This window comes from Tigriopus californicus, chromosome 2 (genome assembly GCF_007210705.1).
Source record: "Tigriopus californicus strain San Diego chromosome 2, Tcal_SD_v2.1, whole genome shotgun sequence".
Lineage (NCBI taxonomy): Eukaryota > Metazoa > Arthropoda > Copepoda > Harpacticoida > Harpacticidae > Tigriopus > Tigriopus californicus.
In genome coordinates, this window is record NC_081441.1 from 5,770,129 (window position 1) to 5,797,558 (window position 27,430).

General features: G+C 44.5%; 4 protein-coding genes across 4 annotated transcripts in view; 3 read left to right on the forward strand and 1 right to left on the reverse strand.

Moving 5' to 3' along the window:
* The window catches only part of LOC131892995 (uncharacterized), a 3,704-nt gene extending 2,894 nt beyond the window's left edge, over positions 1–810 (forward strand). The window contains exon 5 of the mRNA XM_059242882.1: positions 158–810. Coding sequence (XP_059098865.1) covers positions 158–605 — 448 coding nt within the window. The 3' untranslated portion in view covers positions 606–810. The remainder of the gene's footprint in view (positions 1–157) is intronic.
* A 1,588-nt stretch (positions 811–2,398) lies between these two features.
* On the forward strand, positions 2,399–8,680 carry LOC131892994 (uncharacterized). Its single transcript, XM_059242881.1, has 2 exons — positions 2,399–2,824; positions 4,073–8,680. The coding sequence occupies exon 2, from the start codon at positions 4,188–4,190 to the stop codon at positions 7,590–7,592; it is 3,405 nt and encodes a 1,134-aa protein (XP_059098864.1). The 5' UTR covers positions 2,399–2,824; positions 4,073–4,187; the 3' UTR covers positions 7,593–8,680.
* Positions 8,681–12,017: 3,337 nt separating this feature from the next.
* LOC131893234 (uncharacterized) lies at positions 12,018–14,569 on the reverse strand. Its single transcript, XM_059243209.1, has 2 exons — positions 12,585–14,569; positions 12,018–12,510 (listed from the first exon to the last, which is right to left on the reverse strand). Exons 1-2 carry the CDS (start codon positions 14,038–14,040, stop codon positions 12,155–12,157), a joined length of 1,812 nt encoding a protein of 603 aa, XP_059099192.1. The 5' UTR covers positions 14,041–14,569; the 3' UTR covers positions 12,018–12,154.
* An 8,268-nt stretch (positions 14,570–22,837) lies between these two features.
* Positions 22,838–26,619, forward strand: LOC131876808 (solute carrier family 53 member 1-like). The gene is made up of 6 exons (XM_059222302.1): positions 22,838–23,720; positions 24,049–24,333; positions 24,443–24,866; positions 24,953–25,350; positions 25,633–26,202; positions 26,356–26,619. Exons 1-6 carry the CDS (start codon positions 23,528–23,530, stop codon positions 26,592–26,594), a joined length of 2,109 nt encoding a protein of 702 aa, XP_059078285.1. The 5' UTR covers positions 22,838–23,527; the 3' UTR covers positions 26,595–26,619.
* The last annotated feature ends 811 nt before the right edge of the window (positions 26,620–27,430 follow it).

The following is a 27,430-nucleotide window of genomic DNA, read 5'->3' on the forward strand; positions in this document are numbered from 1 at the left end:
CATGCACTATTGGTATACGTTTTTCAGCAAAACTGGAAACTTCATCTTTTTGGTCGAAAATTGTCGATTGAAGAAAGGCGCCTCCTTTATATGTTCTAAACTTGTCTGCTCTTCACCTGGTCATCTTTTAATTCCTTAATCTAATTTGATCCAACAGCTTTTCCGAGTATGATGAACAAGACAATATCCATAATTCGTCGGTCGAAGTCAATGATTCGGGTTGTCAGACGGATGCAGGAACCATGAACTCCATTGAAGGCTCTCAAAATTCATTGCCGTCGACTACATCACGAATCGAAAATCCTCATGCACATTCGTCGCCAATAGGTTCTGTTACATCTGATCTCGAAAACGTGGTAGCTTCTTGTGAAAGCCTACCAAAAGCCGTCATAGAATATTCGCCGACTCTAGTCCCTCAGCGAAGCTTTTCGGTCACCGAATTATCATCCAACTCAACTCGTGACGCATTACCGTTAACGACGACGTCAGACTCATCAACGACAACAACGACGGGGTCAAATCAGTTTAAGCGAAGCATAAGCCATCAGCAAGACCAAGACCAGCCTGTCAAAAGGCGGAAATCCAATGATATTAAGGAGAACTAGTAAACAATGTGCTCAGTGTCTATTCTAGCTTAAGCTATTGTTCTGTTTTTTTTCTTCATATTTGGCGGTATTTGGGCTTGTCCTAATTCCATTTACTGAAAGAACCGATTGCATTTTAAAGACTCGATATTTATACCATACCAAATCAATACATGCTCATTTTTGGTCCATGTTAAACTGAAACATGATGCAGCAAAGTCCGTTATCTCCATGCAAGGCCAATTGTTTTCAAACCCATTATGGCACTTTGAGAATTGTTACAGAACCGTGCTCAACATGTAGAGCCAAAAATTATGGCCCTACGATCCGAGATAATAAGCTCAGAACATTTTGAGCCGTACTATCATATTGGAATTCAACACAAAGTGGTTTAGCAAAGGATTTATTGCGGATCAAGATAAACGTTGGACTTCGTCTTCTCTGGCTCAAATCAGGAATGTTCTGGAATATTGTTCAAAACAGCGTGTTTACACACACTATTACTGGAAAAGGCATTTCAACGGTTGTGAAGATATACGTATGGTGCACCAATCATCCAGGAGCGTCGGGGTCAAGGCGTAACGAGGTGAAACGAATGACTCATAAAACAGTCAGCTACCTAGGGATTTGAATGTTTTTTTTTATTATTTGGATCAAATTAAAATCGGTCGGAAGTTAATCGAAAGGCTAACGGTTAAATGTTAGCACTTCAAGGCCCACCAATATGCAAGAAAGACACTGTCTCTTGGCCAAATCAATTATTAGCCATGAATAATCAGCTTTCCTTACTTTTTTTAAATTCAAGGTGTTAACAATGTTGGTATTCAATAGCTTTATGTCTGAGCCTCTTTCACGCTTCAGAGCTCGTAAGCACAAAGCCCATTCTAAGTGAGAAGCAAGCGAAAGAAGTAAATTCATTTCAAACATAGTCCCAGTATGTCGATGATCGGTGCATGGAGTTGTTCCACTTTTGTACTTCACGATTGACACTGCACCGCTCTGAGCAATGGGGAACATGGTGCCTGAGAGTAGTGTTTCCCGGCCTCGTTTTCTTCAAGACCAAGAATGAAGGACGGGAAGGACCGGAAGGACGACAGTCAACAACGGGCTTGGCTTCGTCTACAATGGCAGTGCCTTTTATTTTTATCCTCTTCGCCTCCCTCTGCTGAGCATTCTATCTACTGAGCATTCTCCTGAGCATGCACGATTGAAGTCCCCGAGCGAACTCCACACCTCAAAAGGAACAGCTCTCACTTCCCAGGAAAAGGCTGCGGCGATCTTTGTACCACCCCCCACGAGCGCATCCCTTGCCCGCCCTTTCCCTTCTTCCCTTGCGCCCTTTCCCATCTCTTGCATGTTATGCAGTTCGCCAACTTCACCCACCACCACTACCACCTCTACCAACACCAACACCAACACCATCACCACGATTGCTACATAGACCATTGCGTCTTCTTCTTCGGACAGTGCTGACTCGACGGCCTGCATGCTGGAAGAAAGGCCCTTCCGTCCCTCTCCTTTCGTGCTCGTTCTCGTTTTCCTTCACAAGCAAGGCTGAAGGCAGCGAACGGTTTCTTACTCTGTTCAAGGCTGAAATGCCCACTTTCTCGTTTCGTAATACCAAATAGATTGAAGAATCTAGAGTTGCCACATGTTTGCCTTTAGGAGCCCTCAGCATGGGGTGCTATGAAGTCGAGAACTTGAACCGAAATTGTTAACACTGTTGAAACAAATTATAATGTAAGCCTCAACTATAGATCGATATCAAAATAATGACTACCATAAGCTAATTGAGGTTAAAGCATGCATGGGATTCACCTCGTTTGGTGACGAGCGAGACCGAATGCGCACACCAAACCTAATCAGAGGGTCCCAATAAAAAGCATAATGCAATTATATATTCACATGTTCCAAGACGAAGGGCATCCCTGGCATTTCTCAGAGTCCTCTCCTCGACCCACTCTCTCTCACACACTCTCTTTCTCTCTCCTTCTCCCTCTCTCTCTCCACGGAATGGATGGAAAGTGAGGACGACGAACGAGGTTGAAAGCCATTAGAAACTCAGTTGGTTGAGGGCTTTGGTGCCCAGTAGAAGGCCGATAGGCATAGCGCATGTCTTTCCTAGAGAGACGAATGAAATCAGACATAACCTAAAGAAGTGACCCACCAAGCAAGTGAACAACTCAAAAGAAACAAATCGACCAAAATCGACATAAAGGCTATGCTCAGAGATTGCAGAAGTAAGTTTAAGGAGACACATATAATTTCAGTACAAGAGCCGGTCCCAACCATTCTTATTTTTAGTTGTTACTTGCTGGTAGTGGAAGAATTTGAATTGGGTTGATGCCAATAAGGATTACGCGTTTGCCCGAGTTTTTGAGGACCTGGGAGATATGGGGCAAGTCTTTGGTTGGCTAGAAACAGTAAATATACGTGTTACACGTAGAGTAGCCAAGGGGGTCTCCATTTTGGAGCTATTGATGGATCTTAACCGCCTTCGATTAATGGCACACAAAATTTGACCATTCTACAACAGACGACACAAAAGGGAAATGCTTTGCCAATCACTGGACTTGCACCGAGCAGACTTCTTGCATACTGTGTTATTTTATAAGTATACTTAAGGCTTTATAAAAAGTGGGAGTTGCGGACCATCTGAGACTTCAATCAAATAAATCCTTGAGGGTTGCATGGATGAGCCTTATCATGAGGGCCGATTGGGTGGACCATATAATAAGTACTAATCAATACAATGCTCTCTTCTTTAATCACAAGGATCTGCAAATGGGAGTCTAGAATCAAACTCATTGAGATCGATTGAATTGGAAACGTTATGGCCTTCTAACCTTCATAGACATCTCGGTAAATATTTGTAGAATCCTTAAAACATTGTCAAGTAATCTATGACTGATATTGTGCACTCCACACCCATTTCAACACCCAACCCTGGAAATAAAAATAAAACATTTAATTCATGTGCACATCTTGGACTACATCGGTAACCTAATTCCATCCAGCCACTTGACACCAGACTGTCATGTCAATAAAGATTAATGATGAAGCGAGCACGTGGAAAGACTGCCTAACAATAATTGTCCTCGTTGTTTGATTCGACAGGTAGAGAAGAAGTGATTTGTAGATTCCGGCTAAAAATGTTGCTCGTTTGTCGAGCAGAAATTCGAGAGCGGAGTGAAAACAACATATTTTGACGGAGTCTAGTGATTATGTACTGGTACTTTCCTATGCTAACTCGATCAAATATATTGCTAATGTTGTCCACTTTGGTAAATCAGCATAAGTGCTTGCCAGGTTGTTAGATTAGATGATGAGGGTTACGAGCCCCCACCGAAGAAAGGCAAGGACCACAATTAGGCCCACGAGCAATATTCATTCATCTGGTTAGGTCATAAGGTTAAAAGACCTTTTCCGGAGAGCATTATGTGGAGCAGATCCTAGAATGTCAGTAACAGTCGTCGTATTATTTTCAGGTCAATAAATCCACTTTTCAATGGAAATCCCTCGCTGCTCACTTCCTGGACGGACAATCAAAGCCATCCCTCGTTCTCGTTCGCTTCGTTGAAAGAAAACCAGCTCCTTCCAGTCATGTCTTTTCGAGCACCCGGTCAAAGAAACTCGATCACCTTGGACTCGCTGCCACTCCCAACAGCGTCTTCCTCTCGCCTTGGGCCCAACCTGGGCCAAAGGTCAACGGAAATGATTACCTCACATTTGTATCGATGTTACTCCGCGCAAGCGTGGCACTCTTCGGATCTGACCATAGTCTGTGAAGATGGGACTCTCCCGGCTCATCGTCTGGTCTTGGCAGCCGCCTCACCACAATTTCTCAGGCCTTTGTTGAGCGAGGATTTCCAGCGAGGCGACCAGGAACAATCCCATCTCATTTGTCCCGAGATCAAGACGGGTGAGATGGCCCAGGTTTTGGCACTGATCTACACGGGCGCGTTTGTCTTGCGAGCTCGGAAAGAGGATCAACCAGCTAACGAGTACGAAGACTGCGTGGATTTGGTCGCCACATTAGGCATCCCCATTGAAGAGTTTGTTTTAGAAAAAGTGCCCAGATCTATGCCCGACGAAGCCAATGGGGCAATTCAAGACACCATAACGGGAATAAGAGTGCTGGGCTCCAAGTCATCGAATGCCACTCCCTCACCCACGTTAACGAAGCGAGTAGGTCATGCGTCGGACTTGGAATCCGCTTACACAGACTCGCCGCTGCTGAGACGAAACCTCGAAGGTCACCAAGAGCGGGAACAAGATCCACCAGGATTGCTGGATTCATTGCCAAGACAGTACATGGAAAAGAAGAACCATTTGCCTTATCGCCAATCTCCAGCGGAGGACACGCCTCCCGTTCCCGTGTCTGCCACTGCCATCATTAGTCAGCGTGACTCTGGTCAGATCTCCCGTGGTGCTGGTGGGGCCCTCCTCATTGTTCAGTACAAGAGAGGCCAGAGCAAACTTAGTCGTTTGGCTCTCGAGCACGACAATAACAATGGCCAAGGCAAAAACACCTCGGATAAAGCAATTTTTGATTCCCCAAGGGACTCTCAGGGTCTTCGCCATGAACTCAGCTCAATGATCGACGAATTAGCTCATCCCATTTCAAATTCGAGTCGCATGGCTGAAAAGCGATACGCAATTCTGACTCCCCAGAGCTCAATCACTTCCTTGTATTCCAATAGCTCATCGGTTTCCGACTTTGAGAGTGGCATAGGATCTGATACTGCTTCCAGCATTGGCGAAGAAGAGAATCCGAGCAATACGAATGTTTCCCACGGCCTACCTTCAGATCACGCCAATGCGACTACGTCTACTTCTTCATCATCACCACCATCCTCTTTCTCCCATATTCAAGTAACGGATCCCTTTGCTGGACTTGATCAAGGATCAGTCAACCCTTGTCTCTTAACCAACGACGACTCAATGCTCACCAATTCAATGCCCGAAGATGCCGACCTTAACACGGCCATGGAAACAAATCAAAATGGCGAGGACGAGATCCAGTACAAATGTGAGTTATGTGGAGAGCGATTCCGTTTACTCGAATTTCTGCAACATCAAACTCTCCACAAGGATGATGCGCCCTATCAATGTTCAAATGAGAACTGCCTCAAGAAATTCAAGACTCAATCCGAGTTCCGCGCTCATCGCCGGGTGGCTCATAAGTCTTTAATGAGCCCCTATAAAACTTTCTCGAGCTCATTGTCCATGCCCCTCGGTTTGGGCGCAAGCCCCGCACAGGCCCCTTCAACTGGGAATCTGGGCTCAAGACCTGAAGACAGCTTCAAATCATTGGATTCCCGCCGCGGACCCATCGCAGTGTGCTTCAGCTCACAACCAAAGACGGACACCTCCAACAGTTCTGTTTCGCAATGCAGTACTAGTGGCAATTTCATCTGCCCATTCTGCAGTACGAGCTTTCATGACCTTGGCTTACTTCGCACTCATTTGCACACTCATACCGCAACAACGACCCTGATGGGGAAGATCACCAGTCTGGGCTCTAACCCCGAAAAGTCGGTCATTGTAGGTACCAATATGGGCGGGGCCAGTGCATTACGTTCCAAAGCCCACGGCCCCATCCATTACCAGTGTCATTTATGCCCTCGACACGATTTCAAGTCACCTGATGAGCTCAAGAGCCATCTCATCGAGCACAAGCTTCCCAAGTCTTTGGCCAAGGGGATCTTCACTTGTCGCATGTGCAGCACTGCCCACGTAACATGGGAAGTGTTTGCCCAACATTTCCTCTCCACACATGGGTCGGTTCCGCGAGTCGTTCTCAAGTACAAATGCGTCCCGTGCGGCCTTTCATTCAACTCTCGATCGGACTACTTGACGCACAACAGCACTAAACATGCCTCGGCCATTGGTGCCATTGGAAGGCCAATCGAAGAAAAGGCCAATGATATTGCGTGTTCCACTGATTCCCCTGCTTGCGGAATTGAGGGGGCTGATCGTTATCCCAACCCAGACAAGACCATGGATTCCGATTACTCGAATTCGACAAATTCGAAAACCTTGAATATAAAGAAGGCAGCTGGTGCGGCCGACAAGACTGATGGCGAAATTGATTGCCAAGTGTGCTACCGTTCTCATGTCAAGGGACTCTCGTGCGTTCCCCGAAAGCAGTGCGAAATTTGTCGAACGTTGTTCAAGTCGGCCAAATCTTACAAACGACACATGGACCAATGCCATCGCTCCAATGGCCCTAAGCATTTTTGCAAGATCTGTTCTAGAGCCTTCAAGCGTTCCGACAACCTCGCTGCCCACTATAGAGCAGTTCACTACGGAGTTAAACCCAACAAATGCGCCGATTGTGGCAAGGGATATCGCACAAAGAACGAGTTAGCCAAGCACAAAGGCACTTGTCACAAAACCCATCCGATCACACCACAAGTGGGCCTGATGGTCTCTCCTTCTCCGCAGTCTCCAGAACAGGCGAAACTCCATCGGCATCAGAGCCACCACCACCAACACCACCAACAGGAACAACAACAAAACCCGCCAGAACAACACATGGATGGTTTCCAACGGCTACCTTTGTTGGGACAGTTCGAGTCTGATCCCTGTGTCATCTACCGACATGAAGGAGTCGGTCAAGGCAATAATGACAGCAACAATAATAATGATAATAACAACAATGAGGACGGTGACCCGAATAATTTGCATAACAATACTCCCGCTGATATTCTTCTTGATCATCCACCTCCTCATAATAATGATGATAGGAATCATAATGGTCGCAGTGACAGTGTTAGTAACGGTGAGTGTAACCAGCTTTCTTCCACCGAAACTCTTCTAAACGACGAGGAGAGATTAGCTTCCAAATACTTGAACGATGTGATCTTGAATCGAGATGACGCTGCTGAAGACGATGACGATACTGACGATCTGCTCAATCACATGAAGCCCCATTTTGAAGACATGGGCGATTTCGATGATATTTTTAAGGCCACTACGCAAAGTTTAGTAGGCTCCATCTAATTAGGACAATTGTTGTTACCGTCTGAGACGTAGACTGTTCGTTCATCATTAGTACTTCATGATTCACTCAAAACTCATCCAGACTTTGTTAGATTGTACAGCTTTCCTTCCCGCACATTACTTTTGGACAATGACAACAACACCCAGTTCTAGATCAAATTTCTTCCCCTTTGAATCATTTGTTAGTGATAAATCGAATCATATTCTCGCTGCTTCTTACGATGACGACAATTCAACAACCCCTTTTGTGATGATGAACCGTGTAGTTGTTCCCTCTTCAACTTTTTCCTCAACAACGATCTCTTCCCTTAGTCACAAGTCAAGTTCTACGTGCATTTGAAATGCCTCATTCCCAGCAACTCTTTAAAGCCATACATGACTGGAAACACATATCTCACATCTGGCCAGTCGAATAACTGATTTGCTCACTAAAACAATAACAACGGCTGATTGTGCTGGACTTGTCAGTTTAACAACATGATAACGAAGCCAGTAGAAATTTGAAAGAAGACATGGTAAGGAATCCCCGCAACAAAAACCTCCGAGCTGCAGAGCTACAGAAATATGTACTCTACAGTATAGCGTTTTTAATGAGTAAAAGAACAACACTACAATATTCATTCAAATTAGTACCTTCAAAAAAAGCAACCTGTACTTCCCGTTTTTCCAAGAAGAATTCAAACTCTTTAATCCCGAGTCCTTGACCGGGACGTGCTTCTCTCATCCTTGTACAAGATTCAAGAGTTAACCGATGACGCACTTGTTGATTAGAGCCACACACACTACCCAATCCTCAAACACATTCCTATCTTCCAAGCGCTTTATTCTCACCTCCAAAAGGTCTCTATATATTTCTGCTCAATCATTCCCATTGTCCGATTGATAGGTTTATGGAATAACTTCTGATCAACTCTTTATCATTATATAACATTGTTTCGTTGACATAATGAAAATATACCACTTCCAAGTATCAAAATAAAGACTTCGGCCAAAAAGCGACAGGTTATTTACACACATAGATGCAAAACACAATGACCGCAATGGTCCTGCCCCTCTGCTTCTTTGCTTAAATCTTATGTTAAGTCATTTGAAGGAGGTTATAGAAATCAAATGTAGTTTTGTCTGATGGAATATCATGATAAATATGCAGAAACATTTGAGAGTATATGTACTTCTAGGATGATTGATAAATAAATCCAGACGCTGATCTTGAACTTATTAACCACAGAACACAGAAAACGAGTTGCCTGGAAGTCACAACACGAGTACACATTTTCACTCCACACAGATAGATGCTTTGTATTTTGCCACATTAATAGGCCAATGATTTTATCTTAAGGTCGGCAGTTTAGAATACTATTGCCACTTATTGTTTAAAAGCTGGTTGGTTTCTTGCAAAGCGACTCATTTAAGAAATCAATATGGCACAATGTCGGTCCAAATTGGGATTAAATTTCATTCAATGTGGTCAAGGGATGCTTAAGCTAACATATAGTTTAATTTTTTTCAATAAATTGATGCCTGTAGAAAAATTAATGGCTTTTGTCTTAGATTTATGTATCGAGTTAGACTAAGGCCTGGAGAGGAAAGCTCTACAAAACCCGACTTGTTCCTAAGATTGCACGGGCACCGATATTTCATTCTAGTACAGTGAAATTTTTTATAATATATTTTATTGCTACGATCGAGCCTTACATTTTTCAGCTGATTTGACGTTGTTTATTACACTTTTGATTTAGGCATAACGGCCAGACAGGGGGAGTCAGTTAGCTTGAAGTAATAAGGAAGAGCAGAATGGCAACGTTTCTTCACGTTTCAGTCACAGCACGGGGCACCATGTTTAAGCCAATCAAAGTGAGAGAACAGAGAACGACGGTCTAATCAGAGCGAAAAATGACCCTAAACTTGTCTGGTTGATCTTTCTTTAAAAAGCATCTGTCAACATGTCACTTTTAGTAACTCGCAGTTCGATTCTTAGATGGCAGAACAAAAGTACCGTTGAAAAGACGCCACCTCGGCCAGATTATCGTGGTTTCTTTTTTATCTTGAAGTTGTAGTCTTATAGGGACTGCGAGTTAAAAGTTAAACATACTCTAGCGGCCAAAACGGCAGCAAAGGGTTTGTAAGGAATAATCACGACTGGTTTTCTTCATTCAAATCTTTTGAAATCATATGAAGACAAATGCAAACAAAAGTGATTACAGTTCTTATGAATGATGCGAGATAGTGAAATAAGAGTGAGGAGTGGAGACCTTTTTAGTTTAGTTCAAATATCGTGTCATTTTTTCAAACATTGAAGTGTTTTTGACCAAATTTCCCAAAAATTGACGGTTGAGATTTCAAATAATCTTAAACTTGGATATTCTTCTGTTGAAGTTATGCACCAAAAACAGAAAACTTCTTGGTATTACTCTTGCACTTTAGTATTTCAAGGACTTGTTTGTCAAGTACCTTTTTGCCTAGGAAATTCTGCCCAGCCTTACATGCTGCAGTTTTTTGTTGCAATGCTAATCCAAACTTGTTAATGAACTTGAACTAGTACATCAATGGTCTTTAATTTAGCATTGTATTTATCACAATTTTGGCTAAGCTTGAAAGCAAATGAAAGTGCAAAATATGAAAACCACTCTATTTCTAAAGATCTAGCTATCTTTACCCACAGAGTTGGTCCGATCATCGTAGATGGTTTCACCCTAAATGACGAGTTGAGCATAGCAAACACACTCAGCGAGCACTGCAAAAAAACCACTCATCTAACCCTTGGATGATCCTTCCTATAACATCACAGAGGAAAGTGTTCTCAGGGCTAACTATATGTTCCCTAAACCGATCCAGATCAGCCGGACCTGATGGTATAACCGCAGCCTTTCGCAAGGAATGCGCAGCAGAATTAATTCCAGCTCTGACCACTCAAATCCATCAACCTTGGTGTTTTCCCCGACTCGCTAAAAATGGGCCACACCACTCCAATCTTCAAGGGTGGGGATCCCTCCCTCCCAAAGAGTTACCGTCCCATCTCATTGACACCAAATCTGGCCAAAGTGTATGAAAAAGTGGTTAAAGAGTTTCTATTGGACCATCTAATCCAAAGTGGTCAAATCCCAAATCATCAATACGGTTTCTTGTCTAAAATGAGTACAACTACCCAACTCATCGAGAACTTGGAACATGTGAGCGCAATAATGAAAAACAAGCCATGATATAGTAGACGTCGTCAACCTAGACTTTGTAAAGGCCTTCGATAAGGTGGACCATGGCTTACTTTTGCAAAGGCTCGATAACCTCAACATCCCCAAGGTTGCTCCCTTCTCCAAGAGGACCTTAATAATGTATACAAATGGGTCGACGAGAGCAACATGAAACTAAATGGATCCAAAATCCAGATCATGTCATATGGCTCATCGGCTTTCCCTCCACATTACTTAGATAATGAGGGAGCTGAGATTGAAATTTTCTCTTGCATCAAAGACCTTGGTGTTACTCTTCAGGATGATGGAAAATTCAATATTCATCTCAGCGAGAAGGTAACTAAAGCTGCTCAGATGGCAGGCTGGGCCCTACGCACCTTCAAGACCAGGGATAGGTTAGCTATGGTTACCATCTACCAATCCATGGTACAACCCCATCTGGACTATGCCTCATTGATTTGGAGCCCATATCTTGTTGGCGAATTGAACAAAATGGAGAGGATTATACTCCGGCGCTTCACTCGGCAAATCATTGGAATGTCTAAACTCTCCTACTGGGATCGACTTCAGCGTTTGCGCCTGTACAGTGTGCAAAGGAGACACGAACGGTGTGCCATATTACATACTTTTAAATGTATCCATGAGCTGTCCCATACGTGAACGGACATGAATTTCGTCCAACGAGACAATGAACGTGTTACCTGTATCCAACCTCATTGGAACAACAACAAGAATGCGACTGCTAAATCGATCATGTGCCACTCATTTCTTGAGAGAGGCCCAAGATTCTACAACAAACTACCCTCCTCCCTTCGGTTCATCTACGTTTAAAAAATTCATCTCCCCAAATTTAAAGTGGACCTGGATAACTTCCTGCAAAGCATTCCAGACCAACCTTCGATACCCGGGTATCATCGATCAGCAAATTCAAACTCGATTACTGATCAGATTCACTTTCGAGTGATTGTGTAAATATATCTGGGCCTTGAACCATTCAAGACATCTGTCTGTGTACGGTAAATAATTATTATTATGCCATGAACTTGATCATTCAAAGGAAATGGCCAAATGGCCAAATGTATCATACCCCTAGAAAAGTTGGGATACTGGTTTAAGCGAAGGTTGCCACAGTCAATTTGAGATTTAGTCGCACATTTACACCAAGATAAAAGTGGAGAAAAAGTAATCTTTTTAATACAGCCCTGAAAAGTACCCAAGACTCGATGATGATGGCAAATTCAGAGATAGAAAATAAGTTGTATTCATTTTTCTTTCAAATCAAGCCCCAAAACACAAGAGCTTTGGAAGAAAATACTTTAGGGAGAATGAATGTGGCAGCCCACGCTCTCAAGTCAATCACAAGTTCATTTTGGGTCAATGTGTCAGAAATTTGCAGATGGGTCCTCTCAGGAGCCGATATCCACCATAGGTTAAGCTCAAATAGAATCCGAACCGAAGTGTTTTACTCAGGGCGATTTGGGCAAAGGTGGGCACTGGGAGTTGAACCAATCGAGATATGTCTTCGGCAGAGACGGTCTCAAAATTGGCTTGAATCCCGGCCACATGCCCAATGCCCACCACCCCAACCACCACGGGGTGGGAAGCTTGTTGATTGTGCGCCATTTGGTTCTCCATGATGATGCGCCGGCTTTGAACGGCGGTACGGAGAGAAAATGCCAAGAACAGGTCGCGTTCATTCAAGATCACATTGGACAACTCGGGATATTCGCCTGCGCATAAGTTGAGAAGAAAGAATGTAGGCAAATCATTAAAAAAGAACAGATCGTAACTGACTATTGCTTACCTGCCAGTTCGACCATAATCGTGGCCAAAAGGTCCTTTTGTTTGCATTTCTCGACATCTTCTTTGGTCACGGTCTCACTCGAGAATAGGACATTGAGCGAAAATCGGATCTTCTGCCACAAGGTAAGCGATCCCATGGCTCGCTTCATGGTGATGTCGATGGGTCGATCACCCAAGTGAATCATACAGCCGGGTATCTTTCGGGCCTCGTTGAAAGCGCGTCGGAACTCGCCACCCGGGATCATGCCCAATTCGCGGGTGAGCTTGGCCGATAGGCTCAACATCAAGATGTACAACATCCCACTGGCCAAGCCCTTCTCTCGAATGAGTGTGCGCATTTTGGCCGGGGTCATGGACGCGGATTCAGCTAGGATTCGGGCTTCGTCCATGTGAAGCATGGATGACCGGGTCTTGCAGAGTTCCAACATGACCACATCAGGCTGGACTTGACGAATGACACGCGCCACGTCCTCTTGGCTTTGTTCCGAGAAATGAGCCGTTCCGACGAGATAGACGGAACCCGCGCCATCGGGCATGTGTAGAACCGTGCACGTTTCCGGCAGGTCCAAGTCGGCCAGTTTCCTTTTCTTCGGCGTGGGTTGCCGGCGGTGATGGACCAAGAGGGGCGAACCCGAGCCAAGCGCGCCCGAAGGAGGCGAGATCAGTAGGTCTGAGCCGGGTCGGTCCTCGTCCGTGTATTCACCCGAGGACGAGCTATCGTGGGGTCGTAAGGCGGGCGGTCGTTTGAGCGGAGAATGGAGGTCGAGGCCGGCCGAGGCGATGGCCGAATCTTCTTCCGCTTCATCATCGCCTTCGTCGGAAGGGTCTGGAAGGGTAGGGTCGGTCTGATGGAACTCGTCGCGAATCTCATCCATCGTTTGGAACGGATTGGCGTGGCCCGGATCCTTGACAAAATGGAAAGAGGACGCCGAGGGCGTAAAGGCGGTGGCGGCGCTTACACCACCCGTACCAGACTTGACTGGACCGCCAAAGGGGGTGGAGGTTTGCCAAGGCACTAGGTCAACCCGGGCACCGGACACCACGTCAGAATGGGACTGAAGTTGGGCTGGGGTTTGGCAAGGGGTCATGAAGGCCGTCTGATTTGGGCTGCTGTTGGCGTGATCCAAGGCGCCACTGGAGTCCGCTGCCAAGCGGGTGGACTGGTTCGGGTTGGTCCCGGAGTCAGAAGTAGACGAATCGAGGGTCCGGCTACCGTTGATGCCTAGCTCTGGCCCATGGATTCGTTCTTCGGCCTTCATATTGTCCTTGACCTCGTGGTCTTCGTCATCGCTACTACTCAACTCAATCGTGCGATCCAATTTCTGACCCCCGGGACGAACGGGTGCGAATCTCTCAGGGTGGTTCTCTTGCTCCTCCTTCTCGTATTCCTCACTCTCGATCGTGGAATCTAGATCCACCACTTCCACTTGCGACGAGTGGGCGGGGGGCGGGGCCATCCTGGCCACTCGATTGGCGAGGATGTGCGTTTGGTGGCCAAAAGCTGGTGAGTGGGTGTGCGGGTGTGCAGGTGTGCGGGTGAGAGTAAAGGTAACAGCAATGGGTGGGCTTAAGGCGTGGTGTTCCTCATGAAGCTCAAGAGACTCCAGAGATAACCGATGGTCTCCGTTCGACAAACAGCATATGATGTCAGAAAGCTATGCGTATTAATTAGAGTAGGTAACGTGTCAAGCAAGTTAGCCAGAATTACAACATAGCTGACTGACTGATTGACTGACTGACAAACCGACGGGCAGGTAAAGAAGAGGACGGCAAGGTCCCATTGGAAACGGAGAGGTTTGGCCTATTATTAGGCTCGGCCTTGGTGGCGAATTTTTTGTTATGTCTAGAGAACTACTTCTCGCATTAGTCTGAGATCTGATAGTTCGTAATTCCTCCCCAGCTTTGGGTCGACTGTTGTCCGTGTTGTTGCAGGCGAACTCGATCCGTGGCTGGAATTAACAGTGCCCCCATCGCTTTTCGGTCGAAAAGCGCTACGAGAGCGCCACTGCCGCTCCAAACTTTGAATTATCCTGAGGGGGAGACGAGTCATCATTAGGGCCGGCCAAAGCTTGCATCTTGCAAATCCCGGAATGTTCTGCAAATTCATTGCATCTGCAAAATTTGCAATTTTATCAGCAATATTTGACAGTTTTGTGCAATTTGTTATGCATTTTCACTCACTTCAGCACAAAAATAATAATGTTTTTCCGGTTTGTGACTTGTTTTGAAGTAAATTTGTGTCAATTTGGGGAGAACGTCGTGAAATTGAAGTTTTCCTCATTTTTTCTAGAAATCTATTAAACATGAAATGTTGAATATATATATATATATATGAGAGTAAAAACTAAGCGCCAGCATAATCAAATAAGAGCAGGATGTGGTGGCACTGTTTAGGTGAGTAAACCGCGCAGAACATTTTTAATCATGGATCAGACGACGCAAAATATCAACGAAATGACTCAACCTCTATTTTTTGACTTGTTTGTGGGGGAGGGTACATTCTATTTGCCAGTGACAAAACTGAAGTAAAAAAAAAACATTTAAGAGTATAGTATAAGGGGCTTTCCACGATAAGCGGACACACTTCATTTTGAGGATGCAAGCCAGCCACCATTCCCAAGAAGTGCAAATAAAATCTCATTTTTTTCCATGCTGGTGGAGTTTCTATCAGTTATTAAGAGTAGGAAAAACTTGGGGACTTGGGGACTCCTGGAAACAGTGGAAGATGATGATAGAATAGTTAATTGAAGCATACAAATCCGCATTTTGAATAGAAAACCAAACAATTACCAAACCTAAAACCTAATTGTGACAAAGTTGATTTTGCTGCACTTTTTGAGAATTAAAGAAAGCTTTGAGGGTAAAAGGTAGCCACCAGTTCCTGATAAATGCAAAAGAAATTACTTCATCCTCATGGACTTCCTCAGTTTTATTTTTTTCCGGATCTTTCCATTTGTATTAATAAATTAGATCATAACTACATGTCAAAGCTTATAGTAAAAAGCGACTAAATTCTCATGGAGCTCTTCTGAATGTCTTTTAAAATAAGAAGGTCGTGCAAATTTGATGAATAAATGAGTATATATTGAATTTTCCATGTCTTGACCTCCATCCAGTTTTGAGACTTCATCGTTGCAAAGGTTGCGTGAAAGCACCTTTAAGATGTGAAAATAGGCGACGTACACTCACAAAAGTCGTCACCAAATCTAAACCCAGTGAGATCTCATTTTAATTTTTGGAGTACTTTTAAAACGCACATAGAGTCGTGTATGTGCAAAAAAATAGAAAAAAAAAATCTGGATTGCGGTTTGGCAAAGGTCAAATAAAGGCATTACTCGTCGAATTTCAATTGGTTCATTTGTTTATTACAGTTCAATCAAAAGGCCATTGTCCCAGGAGTATTTTGATTAAAAATTCATCTCAATTGCATGACTATAGACGGAGTTATGGCTGTTCAAACATCGATGGTCATGCGGTTTGGGCCAAAATGGAGATGGCCCTATAATGGATCCCATAGAGCCGAAACCCTAGTTAACCTACTTTAACCTAGGCATTAGGTGTGAAATTTCATGAGATTCTGAGACCTAAGTGCCGTGAGGGTGTGTTCACTTGACGTGGAATGCCCTATAACTCAAATTGATAAGTAAGTTTAATCCCTCCATAACCCGACGTCACTTCTTCCTAGGACATGTTTGATGCTTATCACTAGAGCTGGGCAAATATACAGCATTCCATATTTTGCATATTTGGGGGTTCCGTGCATATTTTGATGTTTTTACATATTTTGCACTTTCTGGTGCCGCTGGGGAGAAATTGTAAAATTGAGGATTTTACAAAGAAGTTCTCTGATGTTCTAAACCAGAATTCTGGAATTTAAATAGTCTCCAACATCACCAAGATTCTGTCCAGTGAGCCTCTAGACACAGGAACGAGAGGGTCAAGGTGCCATCAGAACCCACAATGGTGGCAAATTTCTGCTGTGCACCAATCGCTTTGACACTGCTTCTCATCTCTCAAGGATCTACAGGGTGACAACAATGACTTAGGACGCCTTGAAATGGCCTTAACTCTTCATCTATTGAGATTTCAGAGGTGACTCCGATATGTTGAATCAATAAATATTTACCCTGCTACAATTCACATTTTAAGTTTATTTGACGTATCCACCTCTGGCAGAAATTACAGCCTTCACACGTTTTCGCGCTGAAGTACAAGAAGCTTGTATGGTTTCCTCATCAACATTTTCCCATTCTGTCAATAAGACTGCCTTGAGATGTTCAATGTTTTTGTACGACCGTACCTCAACCTTCCTCTCCATAATGGACTAAATACAAAAGTCCATTACATTGAGATCTGGAGAGGAAGGGGGCCATTGTCTTGTCTTAAAAGTGCTCAGATTTGTCCTCGCACCAACTCTGAGCGAGTTTTGCTGTGTGGGAGGGTGCACCATTCTGCTGGAAACAGTAGGAACCCGTCCATTGTTGAGTTGAGCCTGGATCCAGGGAGGCACCTCAGAGGCTAACATGTCCAAGTAAATGTGCTGGTTAACTTTAATACCCTCTGGAATGAAGACCAAAGGGTCTTTTTTGGCGCAATCAGTTACACCAGCCCACAGCATTACGGATGCTGGGTTTTGCCGCCTGAATATTGTTCTCTTTTTCACAGGAACACTCTGAATGTTCCTGGCCAAAATATGATAATTTTGATCATTGAAAGCAGCTTCAACAGTGAAAACCTTTTCATCTGTCCAAAGCACAGAAATGTCTGTGTCCTCTTGAAACCACTTCTTGAGTTTTCTTGCTCTGGAGAGCCTCCTCTGGACAACAGTTGAACTCAAGATCTGTCTCTTTTGCCTATGGTAGGCAGTCATGAGCAAGTCCTCTTTGACGACCTTTTGCATAACTTCCCGGTTCACACCTGCCTGGCAAGCCATTTGTCAAATGGACCTCTTGCCGTTTTGATAGATTTTCATTCTGGTGGCTTTTACTAGTTTGGGCATCCTCACTGACCTGGGACGACCAGATTTTGGCCTGTTCTCAACATTGTTGAACTGTTTGAACCTTTTAATAGTATATGCCACAGTTGATTTTGACACTTTCATGACTTCCAAAGCCTTTGCAATCTTCTTGCAAACTGTGGCCTTCCTTATAAAGTTTTATGATGGCCTCACGTTTTTCCATTTTGCGACAAATCTAGACACTATACAAATCACAAAGTAAACATAAACAACAATTAGAGGTAACTGGATGATATCCTTTTTGCAAATGGCGGGAAATTTGATTGATGGAGTGGCATTTGAAGCTACTTTTGGATGTCCTAAAACACAATTGTCACCCTGTACTTTCCTGCAAACGCCTCTCTATGACTGATGCTCACGTTAGAAGCCAAAGACCTGTTTTTAAACGCTCTTACCTCGGAGATAAGGCTTGGACGTTAATTGCTAGGAAAATACACTGGCGAAAGAGGACAGCAGCTGCTCATTCTGGTTAACGTCTAAGCCTTAAATTAGAGGTATGAGGGTTTGATAAACTCATCTCAGAGGCCTGTTTTTTAAACGTTATTACCTCAGATAACAGGAATTACTCAGAACGAGCATTCACTCACCACTCCCTTGAGTCTATGATCATACTGGATAACGTCCAAGCACCAAACTCCTAGGTAAGACCTCTAGGAGACTCACCTCAGATGATGATGCAATGGAATAAGGAGATGGTTTTTGTTAGGCTGTAAAGCTTAAGAATAAGAATAGTATTAAAATTGCTAAATGTGCTGCATATTTTGTTGCATATTTTGTCAGTTTTGTTGTATTATTTGCCAGTTTTGTTGCATGTTTATGTGCATATTTCGGTCCAAAATTTTTGTATACTTGCTCATTGCACAATGGCTCTGTTGGGAAACATGGAGGCTAGGCCTCCGGGGAACTACCGCAGCTTGTCGAACCGACCATTGCACTGCCCCTAGCCCTCATCAAAGCTAGTCCACGCATGGGAGTACTTGTCGAACATCTCTTTCAGGAGGATCTTGCTGTTGCATAGATCACAGCGGTCCTCTTCAATTGGATTGATTTGCCTTCTAGAGCCGACCTCAATGGGTGCAAATCAACCAAGTAATCATCTTACGCACCTCCTTGGTGCGTTTGGCTGAAAGGGATTGTGGTATAAGTCGGACTCATGCAAGTTATTTGATTTTCAGACTTCTTGCCATACTCCCTGATTTCAGACTTGAGTGCGGCAAAAGACTCGAGAGTTTCAATGGACTCGACAAAGAATTAGACTCATTTTGTTTTTTTTCTAAGCTAAACAAGGCTAATGAAACTGTTATTAAAGGTCTGCTTTCTTATAGGCTCAATTCATGATGAAGTTAAGTCTGCTAGCTGTTAAAAAAGTTTAAAAAAGTACTTTGAAGAGTCAGGACTTGAGTCCCTTCAAAAAGACTAAAGTTCCGACAATTTCTTTTAAAATCAAGCAATTGCTTGAGTATACTTTGACTTGAGTCCGTAATCACCCCAGTACTAATAGTTCGGTCCGGCGCTAAAGGTGGGATGGCACAGCCTTTTAATTGTGGGAATGGGTGGGTAAATGGCCAACTTTCCCACATTTAAAGAGGCCTGCCTTTAATTCATCGGCTTTCCCTCCACGCTACCTACATAATGAGGGAGTTGAGATTGAAGTTTTCTCTTGCATCAAAGAGTGGTGTCACTCTTCAAGATGATGGAAAATTCAATCGACTCAATTCAGCGAGAAGGTAACTAAAGCTGCTCGGATGTCAGGCTGGGTCTTACGCACCTTCAAGCCTAGGGATAGGTTAGCTATGGTTACCATCTACCAATACAATTACAACTCCATCTTGACTATGCTTCATTGATTTGGAGTCCATATCTTGTTGGTGAGTTGAACAGAATGGAGAGTATTTGGACAATTAGGTAATGGTGCGTCTACACGAGAAACATTCTGTCGCAAAGTTTGCCTAACAATTTGGACGAAATGGACGAAAGAGCAGCCAAAAGTGGCTGGCTGGTCTGGAGGCTGGTCTGGAGGCTGGGGTCTCAAGGGTGTATGTACGTAGAGGACCGATCATGGGCGTGTGTGTCGGCCGAGGGCTGACTAATAACCAGCCAAGAACCTCCAGGTATAGGCCGATGATTCCGTTGTCTCTGATGATCTGATCCAACTTGAATCGGATCAGTCTTCTTTGGACGAGGTCAAGGAATCCATCCATTCCATCCATCCATCCATCCATCTACCTTTGGGTTGGCTCGCTCAAGTCTTGCTCACAGACGGATGTAAAAGAATCCGGGCCGGGTCCATGACATGACCGGGCTGAGCTCGAGGACAGGCCCAGGGTGGGTGGGTTTGCTGGGGTCGACACTTTCATTGTCTCGACGGGAGGAGATGAATCCGGATTCGGGAGATAGGCGTTGTTGGTTGCTTGATCGATCGATCGATCGTTCATTATTCAATCCTCGATAGGAGATGGAAGTGTGACTATTGAATGAAGAGGGGATGGGATGACATCTGATGACTTTGAACATTGATTGATAATTCCAGGCCCCTTCATACTCTAAGTTGGGGTTATCCTGCGTCAAAATGAACCACAATCAATACATTCTTCTTTGTTATTAACCATCATTGATCGAAAGAGTTAAGCTCCATAATTACTGAAAATGGACACCTTGGTTGGGAGGGCCGGGGAGGATGCTGTCGTCCATGAAATATTTGCTCTTTGGCAAACAAACTTTAAACATGTTCAAATGAAGAAATGTTTGTGAAATACTTGTGAAATGGCAAACATTGTTTGTGAAATGGCTAATTATTTGCCGAATTATTTGTCGTGTAGACGCACCATAACCGCCGGTGCCAGCAGACAAACTTGCCTCAGGGTGGCCAGGTTTTTTTCAGTCAGCAACGCTAGCTCATGCAAAATCGATGCTAATAAAATGCTAATTGGAATTCAAAAATGTTAGAACAATGCTACTTTTTAAAGAAAAGCATAGTATTCATGGTGCTCATAAAGGATTTCAGACTCATAATTCAATTATATTTGGCGCTTATTGACAGGGTTTGTTCGTGCAATATTTTGAAAATTATACTTTAAGAAAAGAAATTTGAAAAACACAAAAATCTAAAGAAAAACCTTGGAGATAAAATTGATGCAGTTGTGTTTATGATATTCTCCTAATTTTGAACCCTGAGACTTCGAAGGGGACACCAAACAGTGACAAGCTTAATTGAGCAAAAATGTATCTTTAGGATTCGAACAAGATATTTTACGCACAATTGTAATTGTTCTTATCGCCAAAAAAATGTTCTTTCTTTTTGGGTGAGATTAGATCATGAAAAAAGATAAATTGTCTTTTATTGTGCATCATACTTCAAAGCGGACCTGTAATAACTTTCTTTATCCATAGAGCTCAATTGTTGTCTATTTCTTTGATATTGATTTTTTTGCTACTTTTGAATCTAGCAATTTGGTTTACCTCAAATTTGTGGGGGAATATTTCTCAGAATACAATGAAACTAACCAAAAAATTTATGTTTATTTGATTATTACAGTGAAATTAACCCATCTTTACATTTACTTAAGGATTGGAACTTTTGGATTGATACGCACTGACCATTTTAATCAACTTTTTGATTTGTGTTAGCCAACCCACCATGGTTTTGTGTGCCAAAAGTCTGGTTACAAACAGAAAGTTGGCTAAAACTCCCTTTGAATTGAGAAGCAATTAGTATAAATCATTGCGATTGTTTTATGTAAATTAATCATTCCAATGAAAATCACTTTGTGGCTACAGCGTATCAATTTCATGGAATGGGAAAGGGATCCAAAAAAGAACATTGCTAACACCGCCAAATATAGTTCGCTTGTGAGATTTGTTTTCCTTTTCTTGCCTTTTGGTCATTTTTTCAGTGAAATAATGCTAGGAAAATGCTAAAATGCTAAACAAGATTTCAAAATTCTTGGACCATACAAGTAATGCTATTTTAATGCTAAAAACTAGACCAATGCTGATAAAAAAATCCAATGCTAGCGGCCTTGAAATAAGGCTAATTTTCAAAAATTAGCATCGAAAAATGCTACCTGGCCAGCCTGACTTGCCTGTAAAATGCCAATGCCATCACTGGCATTGGCCAGTGATGCAAAATTGGCGTTTTAAACTAGTTTTAACGAAGCTGACCTTTCCTCATATAGCAATGTGAAAGAGGGGTCAGCTTCTCAAAAACGTGTTTGAATCCCCAAACTTGCATCACTGACACTGGTACCAGCAAACAAACAAACCTGCCAGAGCTTGCCGAAACGTCCCCATACTCCGGCGCTTAACTCGGCAGGTCGTACTGGAACCGACTTCAAAATCTACGCCTGTACATTTGGTCCAAGAATTGATGTTGGTTTTTAAAACTCATCCCAGCTATTCAATGAATCGCCCATACTTAGAAGTACAAACTATGATTTATTTCACAATAGGGCTTGTCAAGTGAACGCTTTCATGAACAACTGACGTTATTCCATGGAGTAAAATCAAAGGCAACATGCCCAGCTGAACTGCACTGTGTATAGTCTAAGCAAATAGCATTGTGGAATTGAGCCAATTTAATAGAGCGTTCACGGATCAGCACCAAACATGTTCATTTTGTTGGGTTTTCTTCTAGGCTTTGTAACACAGCTCAATCAAAACCACTCGCTTTTTGAAAATTCAATGTGCGGATAGTGCGAGTTGACTGTGAAGTTTGTTTGTCTTCGTACTCCCTCCCCATGATGCCCAAAATCAGGGTGTCGGACCACATGTTTCCTTCAATTTCCTTCATTCAGTTGACAATGTCAACTTGACATGCCCTTTTAGGGCGGCCTTGCCGACGAATGCATTTTAGAATTCGAAATAGAATCAATCTCTTTGTGATATTGTGACGGCGTTTTTAGGACAAGCGAAAATTAAGAAATATATGTATGTTTTCACTTTTATTCACTTTTTTAGACTTGTCTATCATTGTCAAGAAAAGGACTAGCTGCTAATCAATAATTCAAAAGAAGTAATTGAACTCTTAAGTCCCTTAATGCCTTAATGACTATCAAGACAAAATAAAGGTTAAAAATCCATTCCGGAGTTCTTTACGCCTGGACGTCCTAAGCTCTGAGCTGTAGCCTGTAGACGATTGTTTGTCTACCGAGGGTGTTGTCTCATTGAGTTGAAAACTCCCCTGGAAACGACGCATTAAGATTGAAAATCTCATGCGCACGCTTGTCTATTAGGGAGGCCCTAGACTAGTCCATAAATATGCCAACTGGTTTGCCACTCCAGACTAGAGTGTTCATCGATGTAAATATTTGCCAGGATGAGATGTGGCTCTTTTTGGGTCCACAACTTCGGGTCACCCTCAAAATGACAACCTACATACATGCATCTATCCGTTCCATACATCCACACACAAGAATGTGTGTGCCGTAGATGTTGGAAATGCCCACTACCGACCGTCGTGATCCAAGAAGTTGACCATCGAACCGACATTGGTCAGCCAACGTGTTGTGTCACCCCGATTGGATCGTTTTAGAGCTGTAGTAGTAGGGCTGTTGTTTCCGACCGATAATCCATCCTCCGATAAGAGGGGAGATAACAGGCAACGACGAATTTAACACCCTCCTCGCCTTTACATTTAGATATAGATATAGACATCAGATACATCTACGACGTCCAGTATATAGGTGGTCGTAACGGTTATTGACTCTAACTTCCACCCGACCCCAAGTGTTTGGGGTGAGCACCGATTTCCCGAGTCCATTCCCCTTGGGTCCAATCCTTGGGTCCAATCCTTGGGTCCAATCCTTGGGTCCAATCCTTGTGATCGATGGTGCCGAGTGTCTGGAGTGCGCCATAAGAAAGGGTGTGCTGAATAAATTCCCGGTGAAACACCGCCTTCTCCCTCCCCCACCTGAAACTGGCCCAGCACGATGAAGTTCGCCGAGCACTTGGGGGCGCACATTACGCCCGAGTGGCGCAAGCAGTACATTCAATACGAGGAGATGAAGTCCATGTTGTCGTTGGCCGTGGAGGAGGCGCCCTCGGTCGAGGTGGTCGAACTCGAGGTTCGACAGCGATACTTTGCCAACTTTGACGAGAAATTCTTCACCTTCTGCGAACGAGGTGAGCCCATATCTATCCCAATCCTCCTCCACCCTTGGGGTTACCAAGGATGGACCTGGGTAAACTGAAGGAAAAAGGCCTACCCCCACGGTTATGAGATCATAATGAAATTGCAATTTGTGAGATAATATTGTAATAAGATATATAGGATCTTCATCGCTCGATCCATAAACATTGTGGCCAAGTCCAAGACACTTGGAAATCACTCCTCCTTGTCCTCTTTGGGTTGGCGTTGCCAGTGTCTCAAGGTTACTTGAAGCATCCGGGGATTGGCTCTGTGTTCGGTTAATAACTCCCTTAACGTGCTCACCATCATGGTTCTTTACAGAACTGACCAAAATCAACACGTTCTACTCGGAAAAGTTGGCCGAAGCGACGCGCAAATTTGCCACCCTCAAAAGTGAATTGGAGATTCTTTCCGAGCCGCACATTGCGGACAAAAGATTGTTCTCATTCGCTCGGCGCCGCGATCCCAATGCCAATGCCAGTTCGGCCGGGAGCGGACCCCGGGAGCGGATCGCTCCCCGGAAACTCCAGGACCTCAAATTGGCTTTTTCAGAATATTATCTGAGTCTCGTGTTGCTCCAGAACTACCAGAACTTGAATTTCACGGGTAAGTGGCCCAGTGGTCGATTGGAGCGGTTTCGAAAGAAGACCGCAATTCTGAACGGGAATGGGGGGCTACATCTAATTTTGAATGCCTCTTTCTGTATCTTTGCTAGGCTTTCGGAAGATTCTCAAGAAGCACGACAAGAATCTCGAGACAGATTCGGGCGTGAAATGGCGGTCCGAAAATGTAGACGTGGCCCATTTCTATGCCAACAAAGACATAGACAAGCTCATCCAAGAGACGGAAACGCGTTTCATCAACGAGCTCGAGAGCGGGGATCGTCAGAAGGCCATGAAACGCCTTCGTGTCCCTCCCTTGGGCGATCAGCAATCGCCATGGACCACGTTCAAAGTGGGCCTCTTCTCGGGAGCATTCTTGGTTTTGGTCATCGCGGTGTTCTTGTCGGGCATATTTCACGATTACACCAACCAAGAAACCATCCGAGATGATTGGCGAATCGTGTTCAGATTGTATCGCGGGCCTTTCCTCGTCATCATGTTCATCTTCCTCATCGGGATTAACGTCTACGGATGGCGGTGAGTCTCATGCACGACGATCCCTGGGGAGGACACAAGAAACATCATTAAAAAAAATTGTTCGCCCATGGCTTTTGCTCGTCTAGGTCGTCTGGGGTCAACCACGTGCTCATCTTTGAGCTCGATCCTCGAAACCATTTATCCGAGCAACATCTCATGGAGCTGGCCGCCGTTCTAGGCGTGGTATGGACCCTGAGTGTGTTGACCTTCCTCTATAGCCACCACTTATCCATACCGGCCTACGTGAACCCCCTGGCCCTGATTGTAATCATGGCTCTGTTCATGCTCAACCCAACCCGGACGTTCCGCTTCGAGGCGCGCTTTTGGCTGCTCCGCGTGTTGAGTCGCATCCTGTGTGCGCCCTTCTTCTACGTAGGTTTCGCGGATTTCTGGCTGGCTGATCAGCTCAACTCATTGGCCACGGCCTTCACTGACTTTCACTATCTTCTCTGTTTCTATACCAGCCCTAACGCCACGGTGGATGGTAAGATGACTAACCGACTAACAACTAACTCATTAGGCTAACTTCGATTCTTGCCTTGATTCGTCAATCTTTCAACACTAAAAACACAATGCCATGTCATTGGCACACACGCTTTTGTTTTTGTTTTCAAAGTCGAAGAAGGCCCACTAAAGTATTTTTGGTTCTGCGAGGTTGAGTCCCACCCGGTTAAGAATCTGGAATCCGATCCATTTGGGCATCCCGGCAGCGAGTGAGCTAGCTACCTCTTTCACGCCCGTTTCATTTCTCATTTCATTCCTTCAGGAAATTGGGAAGTGGCCAATGACTTGTCGATTTGCGTGAGCTCGTCCAATTGGCTCAGACCCTTGGTGAAGTGCCTACCGGCGTGGTTCCGGTTTGCGCAGTGCTTGCGGCGTTATCGTGATTCCAAGGAGGCCTTCCCTCATTTGGTGAATGCCGGCAAATACTCGACCACCTTCCTGGTCACCATTTTCTCGGCTCTCTGGGATTGGGACAAGGACAACTCGGGGCGACTCTATGGTGTGTTCTTCTACCTCTACATCGGCAGCTCCATTGTGAGCTCCATGTACGCCTACGCCTGGGATATTAAAATGGATTGGGGCTTCTTCGAGAAGACCACGGGCGAGAACAAGTTCCTGCGAGAAGAGATCGTGTACTCGTCCCGGTCGTACTACTACTTCGCCATTGTGGAAGACTTCGTGCTCCGCTTTGTGTGGGCGCTTTCTTTGGCGCTTCAAGAGCTCGACTACATCCAGGGCGATGTGATGACCACCATACTCGCGCCACTCGAGGTGTTTCGACGCTTCGTGTGGAACTTTTTCCGCTTGGAGAACGAGCATTTGAACAATTGCGGTGAGTTGGTTTCTCTGTCTGTCTGTCTGGCTGGCTGGCTCTTGGTTTTATGGATCTAGCCAGCCAATCCAGCTAGCCATGGAGTCCATGAGCTAGCCTGTTGCCCTTGGCCACCCTGGTATACCTAGTTCAGCCTCTTTGTCTTTCTCTCAGGTAATTTCCGAGCCGTTCGCGACATATCCGTGGCTCCAATTGATGCCTCGGATCAGGCCTTGATCATCCGAATGATGGATGAACCCGACGGAGTGTTCCTCGTGCGGAAACGGAAGCTGGGAAACCTATCTCTTGCCACGAAAAAGACAAAGGATGATCAAATGAGTCAGCAGCCTCTGCTGTCGCCCAAACATGAAGATGACGAGGTCGACGACAACGAGAACGAGAAACAGCTCTAGAAATAATAAATTCCTCTTGAATCAATGTTGCTAGCCTGGCCGTCCATGATTTTGTATTCGAGCAATCTTCGAGCCAATTACCCATACATCTATTTAACTGACATAGACTTCGACGGTGGCCTGTGAGAACTCGCCGTTGCCATCGCTGGTGCCACACCCCACGAAGTCACACTCCTCAATGACACAGGTCCATGGGGAGTCATCTTCATATCCGGCACGGGGCACGTTGATGCCGCACATCTTGTTGCCAATGTTCGGATCATCGCCGTAAAAGGACACGTCGCTCAAAGGAGTATCGCAAGTGAGGATCTGCGAGAAATCGCCCACACCCACTCCACATAGACCTCCATCGCATCGATAGTAGATTTGGCACTTGACTCCATCGATTTCTCGTCGCCAAGTGCAAGTCTTCCAATCGTCGTTCTCGGTGATGCCGTCGCCACCCACGCGACAGTACAGGGAAATGGTTTGTCCCACTTTGACGTATTGGTCCGGGGACGAATCGACAATCCCCCAATTCCGAAGTTGTGGGTTTTTGCTGACGGGGTTTTGCGGCTTGGCCCAAGTAGCTGAAGCGGCCAAGAGGCCGAGCAAGACGGATACTCTCATGGTGAGCATGGTCACTTGATTGCCAACAGATTGCGAGGGAGGCCTTATATTAATAGAAACAAAGTTCAGTTCATACCTATCGTGGCATTTAAACGTGCACAGGAATCGTTATCTTGGGCAATGAGCATGATGAGTAGAGACCGGAAAGAAAGCTTGAACACAATTAAACGATTATGGTGAAGAATAATAGATTGGGCAACATCAGTCATTTGCCGTTCAGAATAGCA